The sequence below is a fragment of the Ambystoma mexicanum genome, chromosome 5p, assembly GCF_040938575.1.
Source record: "Ambystoma mexicanum isolate Mex_15411 chromosome 5p, UKY_AmexF1_1, whole genome shotgun sequence".
NCBI classification, from domain to species: domain Eukaryota; kingdom Metazoa; phylum Chordata; class Amphibia; order Caudata; family Ambystomatidae; genus Ambystoma; species Ambystoma mexicanum.
This window is the reverse complement of record NC_090930.1, coordinates 1108566073-1108592541: the sequence shown is the minus strand read 5'-3', so window position 1 is coordinate 1108592541 and position 26469 is coordinate 1108566073. Positions and strand designations below refer to the sequence as shown.

Genomic DNA, 26469 nt, shown 5'->3' with positions numbered 1-26469 from the left:
CAATGATGGTTGTGCTGATGCCTAACGCATTTCGGTTCTCCAACCATCACCAGAAGCATTAAAAGGCTGAGAAAAGTAGAAAGAAAATATGTTTTGTGACTCTATTTGAAGAGATCCATGAGGTAAAACCTTGCACACAGATAGAAGTTGAATGAATTTCTTTACTTTGAAGGTGGTGCAGTCTGAGAGACTGCCTAGATTTTCAATGATCTAGTGCAACCACCTTCTCGCTACCACTCACCTGTGCTCTTCCTCAGACATTGATCATCGATGATCCGAGGTTCACACCTCTTCGGACAAAACGCTGAGCATCTGTGTTCGTGGAACTTGGGTACTCGATCACTTAGTGTAGATGGGGTCTGCATTAAGGGTAGCGAACACCCAAGTAGTTGCTTCGCTGAGCAGTTGAATTTCAGGAAAAGCAAATCACAGCACTTTTGTGCCAGGTGCTTTAAAGTGATGGATGCTGCTGTATAATTGTGGGTTTCAGCACGAATCATGTTAGCTTAGGTTTTGTTTTCCTTCAAATTCAATTTTACTTCAGTGATAATCAAACAGAAAACTGTTTTAATTGCAGACACATGTTTCGCACGCTGTGCTTTATCAAGGCGTGTGAATGTATCTTAATGTATGTTGAATCGTAATTATTCATATGAATACCTGCTTGTGCTTTGTATGTAATTCCTGCTTTCAATTTGTCCAAAACGCCATTGTTCTTGTAACACGTTTGCCAGGTTCGTATCACAAGGAGAGGCAGGTTGCCAAACGTAGAAACCTACTGAACATATTATGAGGACAGCAGCATTCTAATCAAATTAAGCCAGTTAAAAGCAAGTGAGTTGTGACTTCTTGCCCAGTGAAGTCGTGTAATAAAAACAAGCAATGGCAAAGCCAACAGTTTTGGCTTGTGAATAAGTATTAGCCATTTGCCGGGCACTGCTATTAGATGCACAAGTACTCACGACATTTTGCACCTGCTACCATCAATGGCCGATTAATACCATTAAGGCAGTGCTTGGCAACTGCCCTTCCCATGCCTACACATAAGCCCAAACTGTTGGCATTGCCAATGCTTGTTTTATTAAGTGGTTATGGTTTTGCCTCCAGTGCTTCTGCTGGGTGGCAGTTCATAGGTGATTCTAAGAGGAATGACCAAAGGGCTCAATTGGGCTTTTAACATCTCAAATACTTGCACAAAGATCAGTTTTAAGGGACTGAACATGCATATGAATGTTAAGGTTTCGTGGAAACAAATTACAAAGTGCTTGTGTGTTTGCATTTCAGAAGTGCACTTGGATCCACACAGAACATGGTGCCCTTCAGCTGACTGCCAGTCCGTTTGCGAAATCGAACCAAGCACCTCTGGACAGCCTGTGCAAGTAAACTGCCAGACATGCCAAATGACCTTTTGTTCCATGTGCAAGGCTGTTTGGCACCCAGAGCGCTCATGCCAAGAAACTCTACCCATTGTTGTGCCAACAGAGAATGGGTAAGGAGATCATGCTATGTATGCCAGGGAGTTTGTTTTTGCATAAATATCCCCTCGTTCCCAGAGAAACACAATGGATATGTTTGTGTTGAAACCTCATTCCTCCCATAGTGCAGCAGGCAAGCAAACGCAATCTCTCCACTGTCAGTCGGCCAGCACTTTATCCTACCTCACTGAGTTTGGTGCTTACTGCTGAGATCTGTGTTCAATCTGTGGGTCACATGTTTGAAACGCAAAAAAGTGGACTCAGCCTTCCATCCTTTTGAGGTCTATAATTGGCGTATCATGACATTGAATGATAGTAGCATCTATTGAATGGCTACAAACGGTGGTAGTAAGGACTGTATAAAACATTCTGCTATTACTAATGGTAAGTGCTTCCTTGAATACCTCCTAGTATACTAAAACATTTCACAATTTGGGTCTGGGATGCTGCCATTAATTGTATTAAAGTGAATACTGTGATTATGTTAATTCCCAGTAACACGGCATTATTGTTGCTATGCTTAAAATTGCTTTTCTTAGTAAAATATCTTAAAACCATGAAACATAAAATGGATAGTATTAATAATAACTGTGGAGTTTATACCATCAATCCATTTCACACACAGCCTATAACCAGCACTCATATGTATACAAAATATACATAGAATTGCACCTTGATATATAGCGCCCTCAATAAATGTCAATGTCCACAATAAGTTCAATATTAATTTACACAATTCATATGAAATATTACATTACTAGTATAAAATTCTAACAATACAAACATGTATAAATAAATTCATCAGTGACCCTGTCAATGCCTCCTAAAAGTGCACTGTCCCGGATACATCGTTACCCATACATATGTGTCATACGGCATATAAATACAAAACCCTAAACACTATTATAAAAAAAGGTTGATCCCTATCATTTCACACTGATATGTCTTGAATAGTCCACATTTCACATTGCTTAATAAATATCTTCTAGACCACAATACATTGGGCCTCATTACGAGTCCGGCGGTAACCGAGGCGGTAAAGCCACCTGGTTACCGCCGGACTCGTATTACCATTCCGCCTCCGTGATTCCCGGAATTACCAGGGCATTACAACCCCGTTTTTTCCGGGAATCACGGAGGCGGAATGGTGTTAATCCCCATTCCCATTGAGTCCTATAGGACTCAATGGGAATGGGGATCATGGAAACACCGGCCGCATCTCGTAATGCTGCCGGTGTTTCCTCATCCGCCTGCAGGCGGGCGGTGTTAAACCCGCCAGGTCAGAACTGGCGGGAACATCACCTCCCGCCTGCAGGAGTCGGGATCAGGCGGTCCGGAAACAACGGTGGCGGCGGTTTTACCGCCACCGTTATTTCCGGACCGCCTGATTTGTAATGAGGCCCATTAACTCAGTTGGTTATGTATACAGACTGAGTGATGTGCATGTTTCTGTCCTGTTGTTGCTATAATTGCCTGGAAATTCTTCAGGGATAGGAACATATAGGCCCATAAAAGTCAATCTTCTTTCTGAAGAATATTATAGGCTGTGGGGACCATATGATGATATATGACAATTGGTCCATTTCTTTTTTTAGCAATACTACGTTTGCACCAAAGCTCATTGAGGTGAGGAAATGGATGCCTACATATGTCAAATACACTTTTCTTTCCTTAATACATTTGTTTCTTTATTTTACAAATGTATTTTTTATCTGGAGTTTGCTTCTTGCATATTGTAATTTCTGTAATGAGATACTGAGGTTTCGGATCAGGTGTATCATAATATAATAGGTTTTACCCAAAAGTAACTTGAGCTAGAAGTTTCTATAATCTTGGAAGTATATTGTCAAAAGGGTACTCATCTCTTTGTGTTTACAGTATCCGATTACATGATCTTACTAAAATCCAAAGGAAACAAATTGTGAAAACCTTAATTACTTAAGAAATTAACCCTGATGGGCAGGGACTTTACCAGGCCAGATAAACCTTAGAATCAGGGCATTACCATCCCCACTAAAGCCCCCGCGCAGAGGCATGCATTGCTATTAGCATCCTGGCACGTTGTACCTGGATCCTAACTGTTTTTATTTTCAAGTTGAGAAACGGCGTGTTTGCCATTTCTCAACTTGAATAAAAACTAAAATCAAAGCTGGGCGCTATGGACTAGAGAGAAGGGAGCTACACGCAGTCCCTTCTTCCTTTCCATGGTTGCCATTGCCACGACAGAGATGTGCCAGGAACACTCAGTGTTCCTGGCACCAGCTTGGGACAGAGGAGTGCAAAGTAAGTGGGGAGTGGGTGAGGCACAGTGGGGAACATGGAAATTAGGTTTGGGGAGGAAGGATGGGAAAGGGAGTGCAGAGGGCACACTTACCTGATTCCCGGCAGGTAAAATGGTGGCCTCCCTCTTCTGAGGAGGCACAAGCGTGAGCTTTCCATGTGGTAAATTTTTTGGTCTGAGCTGCCACGCCCCCGTCTACCAATATACTATGTGCTAACATTACCAAATCATACTGGGGGGGAGGGGAAGAGAATTCTAGCTTTAGAACGCAGTAGTATGCCTTGAAGTTCTATTACGCAGTAACTCCTTCCAATACTATAGTACACCCATTAGCAACCCACTTACAACCTGTGTGCTCAATATATTCTCATATATTCACACGGAGAAGCAGAAATGGCATCACTTACAAAAGTAACCATTTTCATAATATTGGGAATTGTAGTTCACTCTTCCTACTGTCGGGACCGTAATTACTTTAATTACGAGTACAGATTACAATTTGGGATACAAATTATGGTTACTCTTTATTGAAAGCCATAGGATCTTTATTGATTCAACAAGAATCCAAAATCGCACAGCGATTATTGCTTAACTAATAGAATTCAGTAAGCTACTCATCCTGTGGCAGGATGAAGAAATGGCATCCCTTACATATGTAACGCTGTCTATTGTATAGGAAAATTGTAGCCGACTGTTTTAATAACAAAACAAACGGTTACTTTTATTGAAAGCCAAAAGATCTCCATTGATTTTACTGGAATTGAGAGTTGCTAAACAAAGAATTTAGTCGATTAGTCTCGCATTGTCCTCCGAGGGAAAGTGGAAATTACATCACTTACATAGACAGCACTATCCATAGTACTGGGAAGGTATCCAGTCATTTTTTCGAAACACAGTTTCGAATACAAATCTTGAGAATACGTTTTGTAGAAAAGTCATTTTTTCGAATAGTCATTTTTTTGAAAAAAAAATCTATTATATTGAAATAGATCTAAATGAAAAATTATCTAAAATAGGGTTAGGGTTGGGGCTTGGGTTAGTTTAGGGGTTAAATTAGGGTTAATGTTAGGGTTAAGGTTAGGGTTGGGGCTAGGGTAAGAGTTGGAGGATGGGGGTGGCGTGGGGGTCGGAGGAGGCTGGGGGGGGGAACCAATATACACAAAACTTTAAAACATTACAAGGGGCTGGCCAGTGATGAAATTACAGCACTGGACAGCTCCATGTAACGTTTTAAAGTTACAAAAAAAGCATTTAAATGCTAGAAATGCTATGGATACGAAAAAAGAAAGACACCGCAGACAACAAATGTCGATTCTGTGATGCGAGCGAAATAGAGTCCCTCAAGCATTTGATACTTGATTGCACAGGCACAATCACACAGCGGACCCTACACCTAATTAGCTTCAAACCTCAGAACTATGACATGAATGATTGGTGGTCATATGTAAGCGCCGGCCATAATATTAAACTATCATGCAGGATAATTGACTATTTAACCATGATTCTCTGTAATACAACTTGTGATAAGGAAAAGAAAATCCTTAATTAACAGTGATCCAAACTTAGCACCAGCACAAAGAACATACTGTGATTAAACACTGGAGAGGACGGATGAGATGCGGGAAAGGTCAATTATAACAAAAGTTCGATTTAATTATCGAACTGTAGTTTTATTAAAAAAAAAAAAAAAAAAAAAAAAAAAAATGCTAGTTTTAACATGTGAAAGTGCATTTCAATTGAAACAAGTCCATGTCTATTGTTGATGGATTGGTTTAGAAAGAAATGCATTTTTTGCATGTTAAAGATAGCTTGTCAAAGGTTTTTTTTTTGTTGAAACTTAGTTTTCGAATGTTTTGTTATTCAAAACTTTTTTTTAAAAAAAATCACTATAAACCACCGGGAATTGTAGGCCACTATTCATACTGTGAGAAACCTGATGGTATTCTCGCGCCTAAACCTCTTAGATCCTCTGTGCAGGTGGCCAGGGAAAGGCCATCACTCTTGGATCCTGACCCTGGGGGTGGAGCAGCGAGGGAGGATCACCGGGGTGGAGGGTCTTTTGGGACTGGAAGTGGGGTGCCGTCTGGGGTGATATGGTATCGCCCTTTTACTATTACTGACCCACCCAACCCTTCCCCCATCTTCATGGGCTGTTTTAAGCTAGTTCCCCTCATTGCTCCCCATTTGACACTTGACAGTACTGTTACAGAGAAGAGGCAACTAAGAACAATGAAGACCACACTCTTTTACCACTCTGATACTGGGACGAGGTAGATGCCTGCTAAGAACTGTAAAGGTCAGGTATAGTCCCGTTGATTCTGGTCAGGCAGGGCTGATTGGACTTCCACACCTGCAGCCTCTTAAGAGGCTGCAGTTGTATAAAAGGAGACTAGCCCAGCAGCATGAGAGACAGCGGAGAAACCTGTGCGTGGAGGAGCAACAGGTGCAGCAGGCAGGCCGATGCAAGCGTGGCGTGGGAGCTGGGGCTCTATGGAGCAAATCGAATGTTAAGAAGGGAGTCTTGTGGGGAGGCTGTCCCTTTTTATATGCGTTCCAGATGCTTGTTTCCCTGTGTTGGGACATTGACACATGGGAGGCTGAGGGGCAGGAGTGGAACCCCTAATTTGAGGAGCAGAAGGCTGTACAATCCATGCTGCTGTGAAGTCTTTGAACGCAACCAGCGAGTTTCTAGCCATTGAGAAATCCGGTTACTGGCTTTTAAACTTGGTTGTTCGAGGAATACTTTGCATCAGAGTGGTCGCGTGTGGGAGAAGACACGTTTTTGAAAGTCTCCAAAGATTGTACATTCCATTTGAAATGACCTAAGGAAATATTACACCAGGGGTTGAATGAAAGGTGTTCTGAATATAAATCATGTTTCTTGAATACCGAACTGAGTGAAAACCTCACAAAAAACCAGAACTGTTACATACTAGGTTTAGAGGTCAAACGGAACTTCAAATTCATGTAAAACCATTAGGTGCTGCATACTAAAATGAATGATACTTTACATCCAAGTAAAACCAATATGTGCTGTATCCTAAAGTGAATGATACTTTAAATATCGAAACAGAGAAAGGCATATTGAATACCAGACTACGTGAAAAATACATTTAGCAGAATATTACATTGGGAGAAGAATTTAATAAAGCTTTGAAGATTATTTCAACAGTCAAAATTTGCGCATGAAAAACCCACCATAAAAAGAAGGTACAAGAGTGGCAGAGAACTCTAAAAGAATAAGGGATACTTTTGTGCTGCTGAGACTAAGTCTTGGAGAAGGGAACCCTGAGACTTGAGACTGGAGTCTCAAGGTTTTGTGGTGCTTGGAACTGTATTACTTGGAACTTGCGGAAGGGGGAACCCTGATGTATCATCCTGAACTCGCGAGGTAAATCCGAGACATTTTGGCTGGAACTGCTTTATTCTTGGGGAAGGGAGCTGAAGGAAAGCTGTGAGGTGGGAGAGGCCCTGCGCATTATGTTGGACACTTTCTTTTGATTGCTGACATCCCTACACATTGTATAGATGAGCTGCGAGGGCAAGTTTAGGCTTTGGACACACAGATTCTTCAGTTGACTCACTGTCCTTAGTTTTATTTAGGTAGGGAAATCCCACCTTAGCATAGGTCAAGTTAGGCCTCACACCAAGTGTTTTGTTTAAATATTGAATACGTTGTCTGTCTTGCTTCATGATGCCTTCACAATACACAGGTGGTATTTTGCAAGAGCTGCCTGTTCTCTAAAGAAATTCCACCATCGTTAAACTCTGCTTTATTACAAGGTGCAAAATCACCTTGAAAATTTGCCAATATTTACCTGAACACCGGGTGTGGTGGGAAAAATTGTAATATCTCCCCATAATATTTAAAGCTTTTTTTGCTTTTTAATCTTGTACATAAGGACAACACAAGTGCCTTCCTTCAACACAGAGAAAACTTTTTTAATAAGGATTTTGGAAGTGGGTGGAAAGTTGGACATCACTGATGACCACCTCCTCACCAGATTTACCTAATTCATAAAAGGGGCACATATAAAAAAGAATTGTGCAATATCGGAATGGTACATTAGCACTATCAAGATGAAGGTGAAAGGTGTGAGAATAGGTTTACAATCCATGAGAATTCACTGCAGTACTGCCATAGGTATTTCATTGAAACACATGTTGCTGCTGTTATGACCATATTTATGCAGTTTGGCTCAGCCTTCGGTTTACCCCTGGCAGAAAGGTATTTACAGCCAATAGGAATCTGCCAAAGAAATCCACCTGTGTTGTAATGAGGGCCTCGATTGATCTTACAAGGAAGAAAAGCTAATTTGAGGAAAGCAGGATCAAACCTGTGACTGCAAGTTGCGCAGAGATCCCTGAAGCATTCAATTAACTTAGGTCTCAAGTACCTGAAAAATAGATTTGAATTTAATCTGAAAAATGTTCACCTAAATATTTTAAAACCAGCTTTCTGGCTGGCGACAGTAAAGTCATTTCATTTTCTCTGAGTTTTTGTTTGTGATTCTCACTAAGCTAAATGGAGGGCAAGTGTAGTAAATCAGGCAGATGTGAGCATAGCACAATTTATAGGTGTGTACGTGCTCTATCACAAGTACTCTATCACTATTTAAGTGGTAGGAAATCGAGGGCGGACACTAACGAATTGGAAACAATATTTGGTGGCTGTGCTAAGACTTGCACGTAGCTAAGGAACATTTCAAAGACGTATGGCCTATTTAACTATATGATAAATTGTGTGAAGTATCATCCAATTAATCTGGTAAAATAACTGACTACAATAAAAACAGTCAAAGAAAAATTCAATTACAAAACGTCAATGCAGTTTCCAATTGCTCTGGGCCTTTGAAGGAAATCCAAGATTATCATGCATTACATTTTAAGGAAATCATTCCAATGGCAAGATTACAGTATAATAAGTCAATCATGCGAAGTATTTATTCATTATATTTTTCCTCTTAGAGTATAAAAAAAAATCCAACCCCATTTTCCTGAAAATGGTGATGTACATTTAAACTTATGATAGGATCATATTCAGTATTTTTACTCATCACCTTTTCACTGAATGCTAGGTGCACTTTTTTAAGTAAACATGTATCGGTTCAATGTGCATGCATAAAAAGGATGTGCTAACAAACGCTAGCTGTGCATTTTCATTTGCACACATTTGTATAGTGTGCATGCGTGAATGTAACATTTTGTGCAGTTTCCTCACATCCACCCATATAAAAAAACGCCTTATAAGATTCTTATGAGTAGCTTATAAGCACATTTTGGAACAATATTAAGAACTTTCTAAGAACTTATGACACCGAAATTCTTGTTGAATTCGTATAACATTTTATACGTTTCAAGTAGAATTCATGTAAGATTTTATAAGATCCTTATAAGAAAATCAATAAGAAATGATTGTCTGGGCAGTGATTAGCAGATGGGAAAGAAAACCCCAGGAGAAGGGACGCTCCTGCCACAGTGAAGAGTTTGTTGATCAGGATGCTTGCAGTGCTTCTTCCCCACCACATGCAAGTACAGAGGAGCCACCACACAGCACTGCCAGGGTTACTCTATGGAAGGGGTTGACATTACAGAAATGCAGCTTTGCTTTAAGGTGGACATTCATTGTCATGACAACTGTCTAGAATAAGCACACTTGCTGCAGGAGGCTGGATCAGTTGCCAAATGTACCATATCAGAGGAAATGAAATAGGTTGCGGAATTCCACAATGGAGAGATTTGGGAATGGAAGTGGAGAAACATTAATGTTCTCACCGGCACAGTTTAACATACCCATCCTACCATCCGAGGCAACACTTAAATGTTCATCCTTCAAGTATGAGTCAATTGAAGAAAGCTCAGCAACTCTACTTCATACAAGACACATTGAACAGAAATGCAGTGATTGGCTTTATCTTTTTTCCCCAAAGGTTAATCCATGAAAAATCCATAGAAGTCCTGATTACGTCTCGTGGTTGAAATGCCGGATATTCCCCCTCCACTTACTTCTGTGAAAGAAACCTAAGTATTGCAATGGTCATTAGAGCATCCCTTTCCAGTTTAATGCTGGAAGAAGTTTCAATGAGGTTACTTGTCCACGTTGCCTGTGGCATGAATCTTCAGAAAATGATTTTCGATTGTCTCAAGAAACCTCTGTTTAGTAGCTAAGCAGTCTGCACCGTTCACTGGAGTCTGCACGAGGTGGAAAATGTGTGCTTTTTGGCTCCCTGGTGCCAGTCATGGGTGAGATGCACACTTGTAAACAACAATCCATGCTTCCGGGGCTTCAGGTAAGAGTTTGAAGTGTTGTATGAAGTTGGAAGAACATTTGTTTTTTAAGGATTAATACTCATCATTTCTATGCCCTATACGACTATTATTTAGGCAAGGAAATTATTGTACCTTTTAAAACTTTTTTTGTTTTAATCCATGCTTTTTTGCACCTAGTAATTCATGCAGATTAAAAAAAAAACCTCTTAAAGTTCCTCTTCCGATCAGGCCGAGAGCTCCTTCCTCTGGCACCGCTTTTCTGGTAACACTAACCTGCGCCTATTCATGTAGCTGTGTGGGTGTAAGCAGGGTGCCATGTGACGGTTTCCTATTTTTTGTTGGGAGTATTTCTTAATCCTATTTTTCTGTTGATAGGATCTGCCTATTTTTAGGGGTAAACCCGGCTTGTGCACGGCTTATCTGTAGGGCGGGGTGCTCCATTGTCTGGGAAGGACTAGAAGTGTTGTTGATTGTGACAGTTTATTAGGTCCGCCTGAAGTCGGCCAAAGCCATCATATTAGGAAAAAAAATGAAAAGGGCTCTGGTGTTAAAAAGTATGATGTCAGCAGAATGTGTACCATTTGTCTTTGGTTGTTCATTGTGAATGTCCTGTGTCAAGGTGGTACGGCAAAGGGAGAAAGCGAAGCGTTCCACACACCCTCTCCCCCATGGCTGGCCGCACCCGGCTGCTTTTTCTGAATAAATCTGCTCTTCTGCAACCTTCCCAGCTTTGCCGCTAAGCCCTCTCCCCATCTTTAACCAGTCGGAGTTTTGATGTGTGGATGGGCTCACGGGCTGGACAAGGAAAACTGAAAAGTTCAATTTCATCTGCGATTCACTGTCCTCCGGTCTGATCCTTCTCTAGAAGTGGGAAGAGGCCGTGCGTCTGTGGTCAGTATAGGGTGGACTTGTTTGACAGTTCAGGATTGGAAATTCTGGCAATTGAATATTATTTCTCCCAAGCAGACTTAAATTTGTCTTACCATAAATGAAATTACATCTCCTTCAATGCGCTATACTACTCAGGAACAAAATTTGGAACCAGAGTCTGTACCTTTCAATACTACATTCAACAAAGTGCCATGCACTGGCCTAATGAATGTTGTGGAACCAAAACCTGCACTTTGAGCTGTACATCCAGCATATTGCACTTAGCTTGTTTATGTCTGTTTGTTTATTTATTGTGCGCGCCGGACCCAAGTGTATCAGGGCGCAAGTGAAAAGAATACGTACAGCTTAGTTACAGGGATTACAGAGCAAATGTCGTAACAGTTTCCTCAGTGTTAAAGGATGAGAGAACGAACAGTATAGAGGCATACATATGTATACAACATGTCATAATTAACAGGCATATCTACTGGGAGCTAAGCTAATCTACTGGGAGGCCTGGAACCAGAATCCGCACTTTTCAGCACTACATTTGAACTGAACCACTGCGACACTTGGGAGGATTTTGATGCATGGTTAGTGTCTCTAGACATCTCTGCAGAACAATATCACGCTTTTTTCTTTGAGAAAAACGTGCAAGCAACCAATGTCGCACCTGTGAGTCTGCTGTCCATTAGTAAAGAGAACTGTCCCACACAGACAGACTTGTCTCTAAAGGAATCTGAAAATTATGCATTTCCCTCGAGGGCCCTGAGTGCAGGGATTAGTCCCGAGTCGCAACTTCCCCGGAAAGAAGCACCATCTTTGTTCCCCTCTTCAGCTAATAAAACACTACAGACTCACAGCTTCGCTCAACCTGAGCCTGTCATTGCTCCTGCGAATGGATGCTTGGCTGATCGACACACGTCCTTGAATTGTGGAATGGCTAACCTAAGGACTGTACATATGAAAAACCTAACGTGCCAATACCTGAGGATACTGTCATCAAAGCCCTGGTCATGGATAAACAAAACGTTATCATCACTAACGTTCTGAGACCCTCCAAAAGGGAACGCAGAGACGCTCTTCTTCTCTCAACAAGTGTTCCATACTATACATGCCCCGTGCTCTCTGGTGACACTTTTAATAGGCACCCTAACTCTCTTGCATAATTGCACCACACAGCTCCTGGCTGCTATCAATAGAACATGTGACATGTGGTTCAGGTTGTTTTCCCCATCCTCATCACACCCCCTCCAGAATGATCAATGATGGTGAATGTGTCCTAGACACCCCGTCTAATTTACTTATTCATTGCATAACATCTAGCCAATAATTCTGCACGTGGTTACATTCGCACCACATGTGCCAATATCCCCTTACTTCAGTCCCCATTTCCAGCAGTTTGCGTTTACTCCCAGGTTCATTCTCGCCCATTTGCTTGGGGAGTTGTACCACCTATGTAGCATCTTTACTGATTAAATTCTCTATTATAGAGAGATTATGGATTCTGAAACCCTGTGACAAATCTTCACCCAAAGTTCACTGGGAATGTCGATATCATGATCTCTTTCCGATTATGTCCTAGCTGTAATTTGTTCTGCCTTGAGCAACTCCCTGTATAAACTAGCTATGAGTCCATTTAACTCCCTCTTCTGTATCAGGGTTGTCTCGAAGGATGTCGGTCCCCTGCAGAGGTTCTCCCCACCTTGAATTGGAGAGCGCCCCCTTCAGCTGGAGGTATCTAAAAATTGGAAGTGTCCTAATTTGTAAACATTGCCCCAACCTCTCTGGGGACAATAACATACCACTCTCCCACACCTGCCCCGCCTTCTCCAAACCAGCCTCGTACTACAACTGAAAGTGGAGCAGCTCCTCAATAAGGTCACGCTACGGCAGAGCCCAGATGCAACTCAGGGGTGAGGGCCAGGTTGTGACCCATCGCACAAAACTCCCCTCTGTCCCTATGGACCACATAACCGGCAGGACAGGGTGCTCATTAACACTCCTGGGAATTCTACTCGCCAGGACCCAAATCCAATCACTTAATGATACCTGGGCAAAAATCACATTCTCCAGCGCCACCCATTGCTTCGAGATTTGTGAGTCTATATGGTCCACCAGCACCCTTAATTGTGCTGCCTTATAGTATAACAGGCAGTCGAGGAAACCCTTCCTTCCTTCCTTCCTTCCTTCCTTCCTTCCTTCCTTCCTTCCTTCCTTCCTTCCTTCCTTCCTTCCTTCCTTCCTTCCTTCCTTCCTTCCTTCCTTCCTTCCTTCCTTCCTTCCTTCCTTCCTTCCTTCCTTCCTTCCTTCCTTCCTTCCTTCCTTCCTTCCTTCCTTCCTTCCTTCCTTCCTTCCTTCCTTCCTTCCTTCCCTGAGGGTGCTGTAAGCAATCTTGGGTCTGGTTCCTCTTGCCTTTTTTACTCTTAACATAAATGGATGAGGCAGTATTGTGGGCAACATTTGGAATAGAAATAAAAATGTAGGGAGTATGGTAATGTTGATACTATTCAACCTAGCCATCCAGGAAAGTTGCATTCTCCCCCATCTGTCCATATCTTGCTTGACACTAGCACATAGGGGGGAGGTAATTCTCCTCAAATATGTCTCTCAGGCTCTATGGAACCCGTATGACTGGGAATCTTGAGCCACCTGCTCTTTCCAGTCTGAAGTTGGTTTAGGTGAGCATGTTAGCATAAGCTTTTCTGGTCAGTCTTGTAGAAGAGCTCTCTTGAATTTCTGGACGAGATAGGGAGGGGCGATTTAGAGAGGCACCTGTGGGCGATTGACAGTCTTGAAAACAATTCTTTCCTGTTTCGGGAGCCAATGGGCCTTCCTTCTGGCAAGGGAGATGTGCTCGCGTTTAGGAATGTTTAATGCTGAACAAAGAGCATTATTTTGAATCACTTGCAGTTTGTGAATATTTTTCTTCGTCGTGCCAGGAAACAGGCATTACAGCTGTCGAGTCCAGAGCCTATAACGGCACGAGTGATGGCGAGGGAGCTGTCGGTCGACATGAGGGGCCTACAGGCATTAATGAGTGAAGTGTGGGCTTCTGAAGAAGAAATGGCGTTGACTTGGCGTGAGAGGGAAGCATGCATTTATGTAAAGCTAGTGCTCGGTTGGGTCTAAGGAATGTCAGTGTGTTATGAATGACCATTACCACAAATGAATGTATGAGAGGATGTATAATAAGGGAGAAAATAGGATCCCTGCATACATTGTTGTTGTGCTCAACAGGATCCATTAAGTCTAAGCCCGACTGTGTCTAAAATATAGTAAATTATTTTCCCCTAAGGTGATGGTGTTTTTCGATTGTGATGGCTACCTTTTTATGTGAGAGTATAAATTCCTATGTAGCGTGGTGGTTGGAAACGCACTTAAATCCATCAGACCTTCCAAAATGTTATTTTACTGTCCCTCTGTATGAGCTCTCTATATCACTGGTTTGTCAAAGTTATTGAACTCTGGTTTCATTTTGTCCAGGTTTCCTAATGGCATTTGGAGCAGCATTTTGCTGACATGATGACAATGAATACATACAGATGTGTGCCCCTGGGTATATGATGGGCGTAGCTGGACATACATCACACACCTCTCAACACTCTAAACACAACCACTCCTTTTAAACCACAGCAACCCGCACGCACTTCACCACACTGCAACAACAAACACACCACACAGACCTTCACACAACAGCACACGACGGACTCAGACAGGATACCACACCAAAAAGCTCAGAGAACGGTGTTAACCGAACTGAAGCTGCCAGCAGTACATCACAGCTCCCTTGCTCCTCTCCAAACCTTGTCCTACTAACACGTCCCTAACCTATTCCCCCTTTTCTTTCAGATGCGCCAGGGGACCACTCCCGTGGTTATAGTGCGCGGTATAAATATCCTTTAACATTAACGCATGAAAAGTCAGTCCTATTGTTTCTGTTATTGCTTGTGTCTGCAGCATTTGATACTTAGGAACATAATCTGCCGCAGCAGAAAATAAATCTAGGGCCTGCATTCCAGTGTGGATCACTGCAAAAGCAGGTGATCACTCATTGGGGCAGATACTGTGAGTAAGGTGAGCTTAAACTATGTTAAAGGAGCTTGATAAGCCTTTTATTGCGCCCCAGCTGTCTGCTTTTTCTAGTGATTTTTAGCATGTTCCTCTGTGTGCTCGACTGAATTAAACCTGTTATTACAAGTTATTTCAGGGGTGTGCCAAGAGGTTGCTATGGTTTGGATGCAGAGTTTTATTGTGTGTGATTGTGAAACTTGTATAGCACACTGCAGAGGGCGTGCTGTCTTTTGGACAAACATGCTGCATAGCTTAATCGCAGTGGTTTGCGACGAACATGAAAGCTGTGACCAAGGTGCAGCATTTTCACACTCCACTAGCCATCGGCTCGTGATATTCCACTTGTGGTGAGTAAGAAGGGGTGACAAGAGACTTTTTTTTAAGGTTGGCTAGTAGCGTGCAACTTGAATTGTTTCTCCCTGCTGTCATTCAAGAGTGTAATCGCCTGCGTGGGCTACGAGTAATCAATACTGTAGGCCCTGGAACTGGAGTTTCGCCTTTTACACACTGCTCAGATTAAATGTCGATCACATCTAGTAACATATGACTGTACTATATATTCATGTGACAAATTATTGATCCATAAAGAACGCACAGTCCTGAAAGACGAATGTTATAGAAACTTGTAGCCACAATATAGCACCCATGGAAACTATTTATTCATAAGACATTGAGAGGCCCAAAAGCTGTGCCAACACGTGTTTCGACCGATTTGGTCCTTTTCAAGGCTGGGCCTGGTTTACAAACACACATTTTGTGTCCGATCAAGGAGGATGGATCAAGAACAACCTGACAGAAAAATATAGTTCCACAGAAGAAGATATACATTAACATAATATTCGGTCGGACATGAGTCCAAAAACGTAATTGGTCATATCATACATTAACGTGCAAAGATGAGACGTCATGAAACAGAATCACAATCCTAGCAGCAAAAACAAACAATGGGTCAAAAAAGAAAGAGAACAAAAACAAAATAAACAGGAAGTGATTAGAAACACTTGTCCTGTTGACACATTTGTCAATTATAAATATATACATTTTTATTAACAAATACATTGTGTCTCAATTCACCATCATACCGAGATATCCTTGATACTGTGTTTGCAATGCAACCGTAATTCATCCTTAAATGATATCTTGATTCACCATCATGCTGAAATGTATATATTCATGTGCTGCTATCTGGCCAGCTATATTATATGATGCAAATCTGTCAAGTGCAGTGTTGCCAATTACAGTCCTTCTTTGCACTATTGGCTGTGACCGAGTTGAGGTTTTTTTTGTTGTTGCTGGGGGTAGATTGTCATCAGAGTAGATTGTGCCTGGGGAGTAGCAGCTATGCCAATCCCTTACACCTTAAGGTCTGATGTGCATGTTCCATTCGCTTATTGCAGGTGCATCTTTGAGGTCGTTTGTGATGCATGGGTGTCTGTGTTAGTGTGAATGTGATCATCAATAGGCTGTGGTAGTGTGGTTTGATGCCCTAGTCACTTGACATTTCGTGGGGTGTAGTATGGCTTGCTTTGTAACAATTCTGTACTGCAGTTTTTTTTTAGTTGTGAGGTGGTTGAATTGCACAGGTTGATCTGTATAGCATTGAGGTTGGCAGAGGGTTCTATGTATTGCTTAGCGGTTGTGCTGGTGTGTGATTGGTTGTACATGTTCTGTGTTGCGGTTCATGGAGTGTTGCGCAAGTTGGTTGTGTTTGTGCAGTTAATGGGTGGCTGTGTGGGAGTGACCATCATGACTGATGCTAAACAAAACATGTTTCCTTACAGCCATCAAAGTGTATGTCCTCCTTGTGGACAGAGACCAGTCTGACCTTAGCTCTGATAATCGCATCTGCTAATAGGCTATTTCATGTGGCGTTTGAATTAAGGCAGACTAGTGCCCAGAGACCCAATGCCTCAGCCAAGATGAAAGCTTTTCTTTGCTTCTCTTACCTGCAAACCTCTGCATAGGATAGTTGCCACTCCTAGCAGAAATGGCAATGTCGAATGTCTCTTAATCTCGTTTGGTGGCAAACACTTACATTTCTACCCCGACTAACAACACACTTCTCCTCAACTCACTGCCACCCCGCACCCACTGCACAACCCCACACAAACCATTCTTCAGACTGCCCCTCATTTCATTTTCGTGGACTGCTCCTCTTCTGATTGGCAGCAAAAGTGAGTAGGGGTCTGTCCTGGAGACCAACAGTCTGAGGTACAGAGGGACAAAACACAACCTTTAACACTTAACTGCTCCGTTCCTCCACTATCAAATTGCGCTCCCGTTTATCTGACAATGTTCAGCCCTGCCTTGTTTGGAACCCATTTCCACTATGAGCACCTGCTGAATTATTCATGCCTGCTCTTTTGAAAAACAGCAATGTCTAGAGTGTCATTATTTGTGTGCTATGCTCTGATATGCGGCCTTATGTTTGTTTCTGAACACTTTAGACCTGACATGATGGTCAAAGCCACGAGAGTCACGGCTCAGAAGGCTGCATCAAACAGAAAGGGCACCGGCACACCACAGGGATTGAACTGGGGTCCTAGGCCTTTGAGCTGGCCCTAGAGATGTCTTGATAAACTCAAAACGCCCTTTTCTATACGAGCAGTGCATGGGTGGCCCCTGATGACGCCCAGTGAGGTGGGATTCATTTGTAAGTTCCCCGACTTTGTAAGTTGCCTTGTGAGTTTCCTGTCATTTGCCTCCCTCCCATGTGCTACAGGTACCTCCTTGCGTTGATAGGGGGCAGCAGGGGCAAATCCAAATGTGTCCCTAGGAGACCAAGTCTGGGTTGTAGGGAGATCTGCTCTGTACACAAAGATCCAATGTTAAGGTGGTTACACGTCAGCTTATTGGGGGCTGCGGGGCGGGGCAGCAAATTGTTGTCTATATAGTTCCTTCCAGTGGTTGGATAAAGGTGGGGACAGAGTCATGCCCTGAACTAGTGCTGTGGCTAGATTGTGCTGAGGTAGGCTGTGTGATTAGCTGTGCATGCAGTGACTGATGTTAGTGATGGCCAGGGCTCTGATGCTTGCTTCCCTGCATCCCTCATGTGGTGTGGGCGATAGATGTCCAGCAGAGTGCAACCTAGGTCTACTTGTGAGAGTTGGTGTTCACTTTGTTCTGGTGTAACTGCTGGTTGTGTGTGTGTGGAGCATGATGCTGGAGATGTGCTCTGCACGTGTCACTGCTCACTAGTGCTCGGCGTTTGAGGCATGTGTGGTGGTCAGTGCAGTCGCTACAGAGTGTGAATTCAGTGGAATTCACTATTGTTATCATGCGTTTTTTTTTAAACTTTATTTAAAAAACTATAAAATCGCATACATTACAATACACTCCATAAGACATTTAAAGTACTTGAAACCATCAAAACACATTTTTTTAAAACAACTAATTACATTGAAGCATATAACCACACATAGCCCCCAGCATAATTCACCACATCCCCAGTCACCTCCCCCAGCCCCTATTTACATAAGTACAACACCAAGTCTAGTATAGCTGAAGAAATTTACCCCAAATTTTCTTAAATAAAACCAATTTCCCTTCCCTTCTGTAAAGTGTCCTCTCCATAGCCGCCAAGTCATGCATTTCAGTCAACCATGTCTCAATATTCAGAGTCAATACCGACTTCCAGTTCCGCAAAACAATTTTCTTACCGATCATTGCCCCTCGGAACAACCACTTCTTCTGATTCTGAGTAAGATCCTCCAGAGACTCGTCACCCCCCAATATCACCATTATCATGCATGATTGCTGTATTGCTTGCCGTCAGAAATTCAAACCTATTCAATGTCTTTTGGTTGCCTGTTTTCTCCTGAAGCCCAACACCTCCGGTATCCTCTGGGGTTTACTTTCTGTTTCATTAGCACTTGACCTTGTGATGCAACCCCATCTCCATCTATGCACAACAGGCGCTTTTCATCAGATGACCTTTGGGGGATGTGCTTCACTGGCATTGTTTTGAAATGAACAGAGATATGTTCCTGGAAAGGCAAAAGCATTGACATCTGTGCCTCAAGTGTTGTATGAGAAGCGTACTTTGGTTCTGATTTCTACTCCTCCTACTTCATGTGACCGAAAAGTACAGTAGGGCCAAGATGTGGTCTGAGCCTCTATAGTCCTAATATATTCCTTATGCTGAGCAGCAACAGGATGGTTACCTTAGCTCAATTCTTGGTGACCGTGCAACCCAGAAATGGCATTTTGTCATTGGATATACAGTAATCATGCTTACAATACATAGGCATAAAGAACAGGGGGCATTTCTCTGATTGATACTGGGGGCTCTAGACACCCATGCCACTCTGAATGTGGCCACTGAGGGGGGTGTTTGTCAAGGCAGTAGCAGTATATTTGCGTCCCTGGGAGATTCCTCACCGTTACTTGACAAACAGTGCAAGCCTTACCCAGCATCTAGTTAGAAGCCAGCATTATCTGTACGCTCATATTCTGGATTAGTCAGGCCTAATTGACAATATGTTCCTCCTCTATAGATGGCTGTAACCTGCCCACTTTTTAGTGAGTACAAATAATTATTTTATGGTTCCAGAGAATCCTCGGGCTCATGTCCTTGCGCATCTGTGATTATTCATGACTGGCTCAGATGAGAGAGGACAATGCAATGCTTCCCAAGTCAGATCCGACCACACACCCACAGCAGAAAGAATTATAAACTATTCCTAGTCTCCCTCAGTGGACTACAATCTCCTCAAGTAAAGGATCCCTCAAAATGCTCCTCCTCAGCTATGCACAGATATTGTCTCTCGTTCACTTGAATAGACTACAACATATGGGCTCCGGTCAGAGGAGGACAACAGCTGCACATCCATTGTTTGCAGATAAAAGAAATGCCTTGCTGCAAACATGCTTAATTGCAGGATTCTAAGGAACAGTAGTGTTTCGCTACATGGAGGACATGGCTGCCATTTCTACATTCAAGCTGTCATATGTGTTTTAATTTTAATCACCAGTTGGTGGTATAGATGTGGGAGGTGACTCTGGCCATAGTTGCTCTCTTTTTGCTATGCATCTTATGAGAGTGGAAAATGTAGGATTTGCTTTGAGCAAACTCAATCATGCTCCTCATGCATTGATTATTATTTTCTCATATTGTCTAGTCGTTCTCCTGCAGGTCTCAAAAGATTGCCAATGTATTTATTGTATTTGTTGGTAGCGCCCAAACCCGGAGGTATCACAGTGCTAGAGGTACATAATTAGGAATCGATGGGAACAGTAAGGTTGCATTACAACAAGAGCGTGAGTCATACAGAATAGGGTGGTTGCATTTCATGTTAGGATGCAAGTCATACAGTGAAGGTAGTTACGTTACATCAAGATAGTGAGTCAAGTTGAGAGTAAGCAGGTCGGGCCAGAATGTTAGAGATATTTGTTGAACAATGAGGTTTTTTCTTTCTTACGGAAGAGTGTATGGGTAGTTTCATCTTGAATCTGCTGAGGAAGGGCGTTCCATAGGGTGGGGGCGATGGTGATGAAGCTGGAGCCCCCAGCTCTCTTTCTAGCAAATCTAGGCATGTTCAAGGCTGATGTGGGAGAAGAGCGCAGATTGCACATGTTGTGTTTCCTGCTGATACGGCTGGTAAGGTAAGAGGGGGCAGTAATGTGTAGGCAGCGATAGGCGATGGCGAGAAGTTTGAATTCTATCCAGGCTTTGATGGGAAGCCAGTGTGCCTCCCATCTGATGTGAGAGATGTGGTCAGAACATGCTCTGAGGGCGTTATTTTGGAGCAGCTGGAGTTTTTTTTAGTGAAGGTCCATGCTAGGATAGCATTGCAGTAGTCAAGTTTGCTACCTGTAATGGCTCTAGCTTGAGTTATTGGAAGCAAGTTATTTTCTAGAAAGGTTAATAAGTTTGGTAGAGTAGGCTGCAGAGGAGGTGATAGCTTTGACATGTTTTTGCATATTTAGTTCAGCCTCCCGGTGGACGCCTAGTGTTTCAACATTGGCGGATACAGGGATGGTATTACCCTCTATGCAGAAGGAAGAGTAGGCGGGACTTTGGAGTTTTAGATGATGTGGGGAGCCCACAATAAGGAGCTCTGTTTTTGCGTCGTTCAGGCAGAGATGATGGGTGGCCATCCAAGCCTGTATGATACTGAAGACGTGATTGATGTTGGCAGAGTCTGAGTCATGGTCACCAGTGAATTTGAGGAGGACCTGCGTGTCGTCGGTGAAGTTGGTATATGGGATGTTAAGGTTTTCTAGGTGGTCAAAAAGGGGTTTGGTGTACATGTTATAGAGGGTGGGAGAGAGGCAGGAACCCTGTGGGACACCATAGGAGACGTGTATGGGGTCAATAGGTTCCTAGCCTGCAAAGACCCTAGTGGATCTGCCGGCTAGGAAGGATTGGATCCATAGGGTGGTTCCGGGGTAATGTAGATGGTAGCAGTAAGGATTTTGCAGAGGAGTTTGTGATCCACCAGGTCTAAAGCTGCAGAGGTCTAGCAGTAGGAGGATGGCGAGCTCTCTATCCCCAATGTGATCGAGCTGGATCACATTAGGAGCAGATTCGGTGCTGTGGCTAGATGCGAAGCTTGATTGGTGGGTTCCTGGTAGATTATAGCTTTCAAGATATAGTTGCAATTGCGAGTAGGTTGTGCAGTCCAGGATCTCGAGGAGGTATGGCACGGTGGTGATGGGGTGGTAGTTGGAAGGGATGGTGGGACCTAGAGTGTGTTCCTTCAGGAGAGGCGTGACCCATGCCGCTTTGATGGCAGTGGGAATGGAATTGGACTTAAAGGAAGCATTGATGAAGGTAGCTATGGTAGGGGCCAGGGATTCTAAACACATTTTTTATTTTTATTTATTTATGTATTTGTATAGCGCTGCAACCTGCAGGCATCAGAGCGCATTCCATATAGACAGGGACATAGTGACAGGACAACAATTATGTGTATAAGGTTCATATGTTCAGGTGTATGATTTAGTGGTGTTTTATTTGAATGACAGGGTTTTCAGTTTTGTTTTTTAAAGCATAGCAGATTTATTTCAGTTCTTAAGGTCTCAGGTAGTTTGTACCATTTTGCTATTGCTTTAGTTGAGAACGCCCTGCCTAGGCCGCTTGTTTTTTTTAGATAGCGAGGCCTGTAATATGCCTTTATTCGTGGATCTGAGATTTCGACTTGGTTCGTATCTCTTGAATTGTTTCTTGAGATATATTGGGGCATTGCAAAGACCCTAGTGGATCTGCCGGCTAGGAAGGATTGGATCCATAGGGTGGTTCCGGGGTAATGTAGATGGTAGCAGTAAGGATTCTGCAGAGGAGTTTGCCCAGGAACAACTGAAGTAACTCAATAAACAATTTGAGATTTTCAAAACCAATACCATTGCAAGAAAAACCAATAAACTCCAAACAGATATTAAAGACTTCAACACAGAAGTTATTTATCCTTACACATCTGCTGACTATATTAACTCACACAAACAACAAGGCGGCACACCTAACACTATAGGGCGAGGCGGGAGAAGGTGAGTTACCTTTTCAGGATCTCGCAGTAGTTCCTCAGGTAGTGGATCCAACTATAACTATCCACCACAATTTGGCCAACAGTTTCCAGCTCCCCCACCCCCACAATATTTTAGGGAGAGGAGACCAAGGAGGAGGATGGGGACCACCAATATACCCCATGCCTTGGAACATGCCATACCATGGTCAACGCAGACGCCCCAGACAACGGAGACGCCAGCGGTAGCTCCGCATGACAATGTGCTACCCATTTTTTATTTGGCTGAAATTGATCGAACACCGGGACAAAGCTCAGTTCTATCGAAGGGCTTATCTTTTGTACCAATTGCCAACACTGATTGGTACAAGACAGAGGTGGAAATGAGGTGTTTCTTTAGAACCCTGAGACTCTGTGTTTTCCTCAAAGAACACGATGACATAGAAGAAGACGACACATGTCTTCACCCACCCTCCACCTTTACGCCCTCTGAGAGCCAGACACCACAGGGCCTGATCACCTTCGAGAAATGCGTCCTAAGGGACATTAAGAGAATGAGCAAGAAGAACAACTCTACATGTCAGAATTTGACTAAGAAAGAAAGAACAGCCTTGAAGCAACTGGCTAAGAATCGAGACATCGTGATCAAACGAGCAGATAAGGGGGCGGCATTGTCCTGATGACCAATGAACAATACTCCTCAATGGGTATGGACCTATTAAGGGAACAGACCAGCTATCGTCCACTTAAAAAAGATCCCACCAGAGAAATTAAAGCGGAGATTGCAGAAATGGTGGCATTTGCTTCTGACCGAGATTGCATCTCAGCTAAAGAAGCGCCCTTCCTAACATCCTCCCAAGAACGTACTCCATGTTTGTACGTCCTCCCCAAAATTCACAAAAACACCCAGAATCCACCTGGGCGACCCATTGTGGCGGGATGCGGGTCGATATTAGAACCTATCTGTAGATTCATCGATTGGTTTCTGAAACCCATAAGCACCAAGACCAAAGCATATTTACGTGATACAACTCATACAATCCAGATCTTTGAAGGTCTCCCATTTGATCCTGCATCTCAATACTTAGTAACTATGGACATTAAATCACTTTACACTTCCATCTCTCAAGAAGCAGCCATAGACTGTTTATGAACACCTCACCTGCAATAGCACACAGTCTAGAGTTCCACCGGAATTCATCATAGAACTCATTACACTGGCTTTATGCAAGAACTTCTTCACCTTTAATAAACAGTTATTTTTACAAATTAAAGGCACTGCGATGGGGGCTACCTTCGCCCCGAGTCTGGCCATCCTATTCATGGCCACTTTCGAAGACAAATATGTGTACAACCAAGCCAACCCATGGCTAGCACATATACAGAATTGGCATAGGTATATCGACGATATTATCTTCCTGTGGTCGGGGAATGAAACATCTCTTGAGAATTTCCTACTCTGGCTCAATACCTGTGATGACAACATCCAATTCACGATGGAGTATGACCACAAGACCATCCACTTTCTGGATTTACAAATATCATGTACAGAAGACAAACTTTCATGCAATTTATACAGAAAACCCACAGATCGTAATACCCTCCTGCACTTCAAAAGTGATCACCCGAATCATGTTCAACAGAACCTTCCGTATGGGCAATTCCTGCGAATCAGAAGGAATTGCACATCATTGCCAGATTTCTTCGCTAATTCAGATCTACTGGCAGATAGACTTAAGTGGAGAGGTTATCCCAAGAAACTTGTTTCTATTGCCCAGAAAAGGGCAAGATTCACTAACCGGGATAACCTCCTGAAACCTGAACCATCACGGGACCAGGAGGCCCGAGACAGGATCACATGCGTCACCACACATGGTCCCAATTCATTCCAAGTCGAGAAGACGATCCAAAAGTATTGTCCGATAGTAAGTTTACAACTACCACGGGAACCACCTCTGAGATTCGCTTTCAAGAGAGGCAGGAACATTAGAGAACATCTAGTACACTCTATGTACATACGAGATACTCCCGCTACTGGACTATGGAACTTACGCAAAACAACTGGACACTACCCCTGCGGGTCATGTTCAGTATGCAAACTTACCAAGAAAATGAAGTCTTTCCACATCGATGAAAGACTATGGACTCTGAAATACCATACAAACTGCAAAAGCAATCAGGTGATCTATTGTATTCAGTGTCCATGCGGTTACCGGTATGTAGGTCGGACAATGCGCAAGGTGGGAACTCGAATCTCCGAACACCGATCCAGGATCCGCTGCAAACACATGACATCGCCGATGGTAGCACACTACATAGAGAACCGCCACACACCTGATGACCTTCTATGGTGGGTGCTGGAGAAAGTTGAGTCTGCCCCTAATGTTCAGACCAGGCTCCTCAATCTAGAAAGCAGATGGATTCATAGATTGGATACCTTTCAACATGGCCTTAACGATCTACATAACCCCCAGTTTTAACACTTCACTGGAGCTCCCCGTGTCATTTTAATCCACACAACCATCTGCTCTAGTGACTTGCTTCCAAGCACTATGTTACCCTGCTTTCCACAATGAGCTTATGCACCGCTGCACTCCTTACCTGCGGGCTACTCTGAGACATATCCCCCCCCTTTAAACAGGCCATTAGATAAGTCGTTACCTTACCCTGCCCTCACGGCAGGTCAGGACCCGCTGCCTTTGAGCCGAAATAAGAAGGAACCTCGACACTGGTTCTGTCTGACACAGCATGTCAAGAGCACCAATCGATGCGCGGGCCACGCCACCCACCCACTTTCTCTCGATTGAGTGTTTCTGCATATGCATATTCATTTACTCTTACATTGATCTGTTTCACATACCAGCGTTTCAAGTAATGCACATTCATTGTGGATGCAGCCCGTACATGCCACCGCACTGACACATGGGTATAAGCCAGTGCTCATCCCCCTCCAGCCGTGAGCTACTGACTCTCCAGCTCCCGCAGCCGAGTTCGGCCACGCCCTCCTCCCTCAGGACCCACATCACGGGTTACCTAGAAACCATACCACGCTCCCGCCACGGCTTGACTCAGCACTGTGAGCGGATTTTGACAGGTTGAGGTGACGCCGCAGGCTTGTCGACACCATCCAATGGGTGCCCAGCAAGAATTTGGGCCCCGCCTCCAACTATGCTCAGATACCCGAGCCGGCGGCTGCCTTCTACGGACAGTCGCCGCCCGGCACCCGTGTACAGTGAGCAGAGCGCCTCTCCACACGCGAGCAGTCACACAGCACAGGTTAGTGTAATTTTCCTTATGGCAGGGCATGCCTCCTCTACACCCCGCATTCTTCATTAACGTAGTCTCCCCTTTCCCCTCTCCCCCATCTCTTTCTACCACTTTTCCCTCCCCCTTCCCCTCTCTCCCGACCCTCTCTCCACTCTTTCCTCCCATTTTTGTGACGACCAGGATTTAGTCCTACACACGGCCACGTCCGAGTTGAGGCCGACCCCAGATACCGCCCAAGCAAAGCTCTGATGACAGAAACCCCACGGCTGGGAACTGTTTCTGTGTACTTATCCAACGTCTCCGGACATTCTCCGGACATCATTTAAATCTGTCCAGCTATCCAGCTGCATCCATAACGGGCTACCCAGAAGCGCAGGTAAGCACCACACACGCATACCACGGGCAGCACCCCCCTCTATATACACCTTGGTCTCCCCTGCATCCATTTTATGAACACTGACACATTTGTCTACCTTATGTCTTGCCAGCTCACGCACACAGCCGCCCACTCAAGCGCAAAGTGGAGCCTACGACATGTGCCACTGCCGGAAATCCTCCCCCTCCCCCTACCACATCTACCTACAGAGAGGGGGCAGGTTACTCAAGGCTACTCAACTTTATTTGTCCACTGGCACCTTTTCCCGTGGCCACTAAGGTACAGAGACCACACTCCTTCCAGTCACCCTATCACCCCTTTACACCCACAATGGCAACATGGTGAACGGTAGCTGGGGAGACGCGATATGTTTGAACACCGGAAAATGGGACT

General features: G+C 43.7%; 1 protein-coding gene across 5 annotated transcripts in view; it reads left to right on the top strand.

Moving 5' to 3' along the window:
• Positions 1-26469, top strand: part of RNF144B (ring finger protein 144B) — a 511196-nt gene that overhangs the window by 417417 nt on the left and 67310 nt on the right. For all 5 annotated transcript variants that reach the window (XM_069613583.1, XM_069613582.1, XM_069613579.1 and 2 more), the window contains one exon: positions 1285-1489. In XM_069613583.1, the coding sequence (XP_069469684.1) occupies positions 1285-1489 (205 nt within the window). The remainder of the gene's footprint in view (positions 1-1284; positions 1490-26469) is intronic.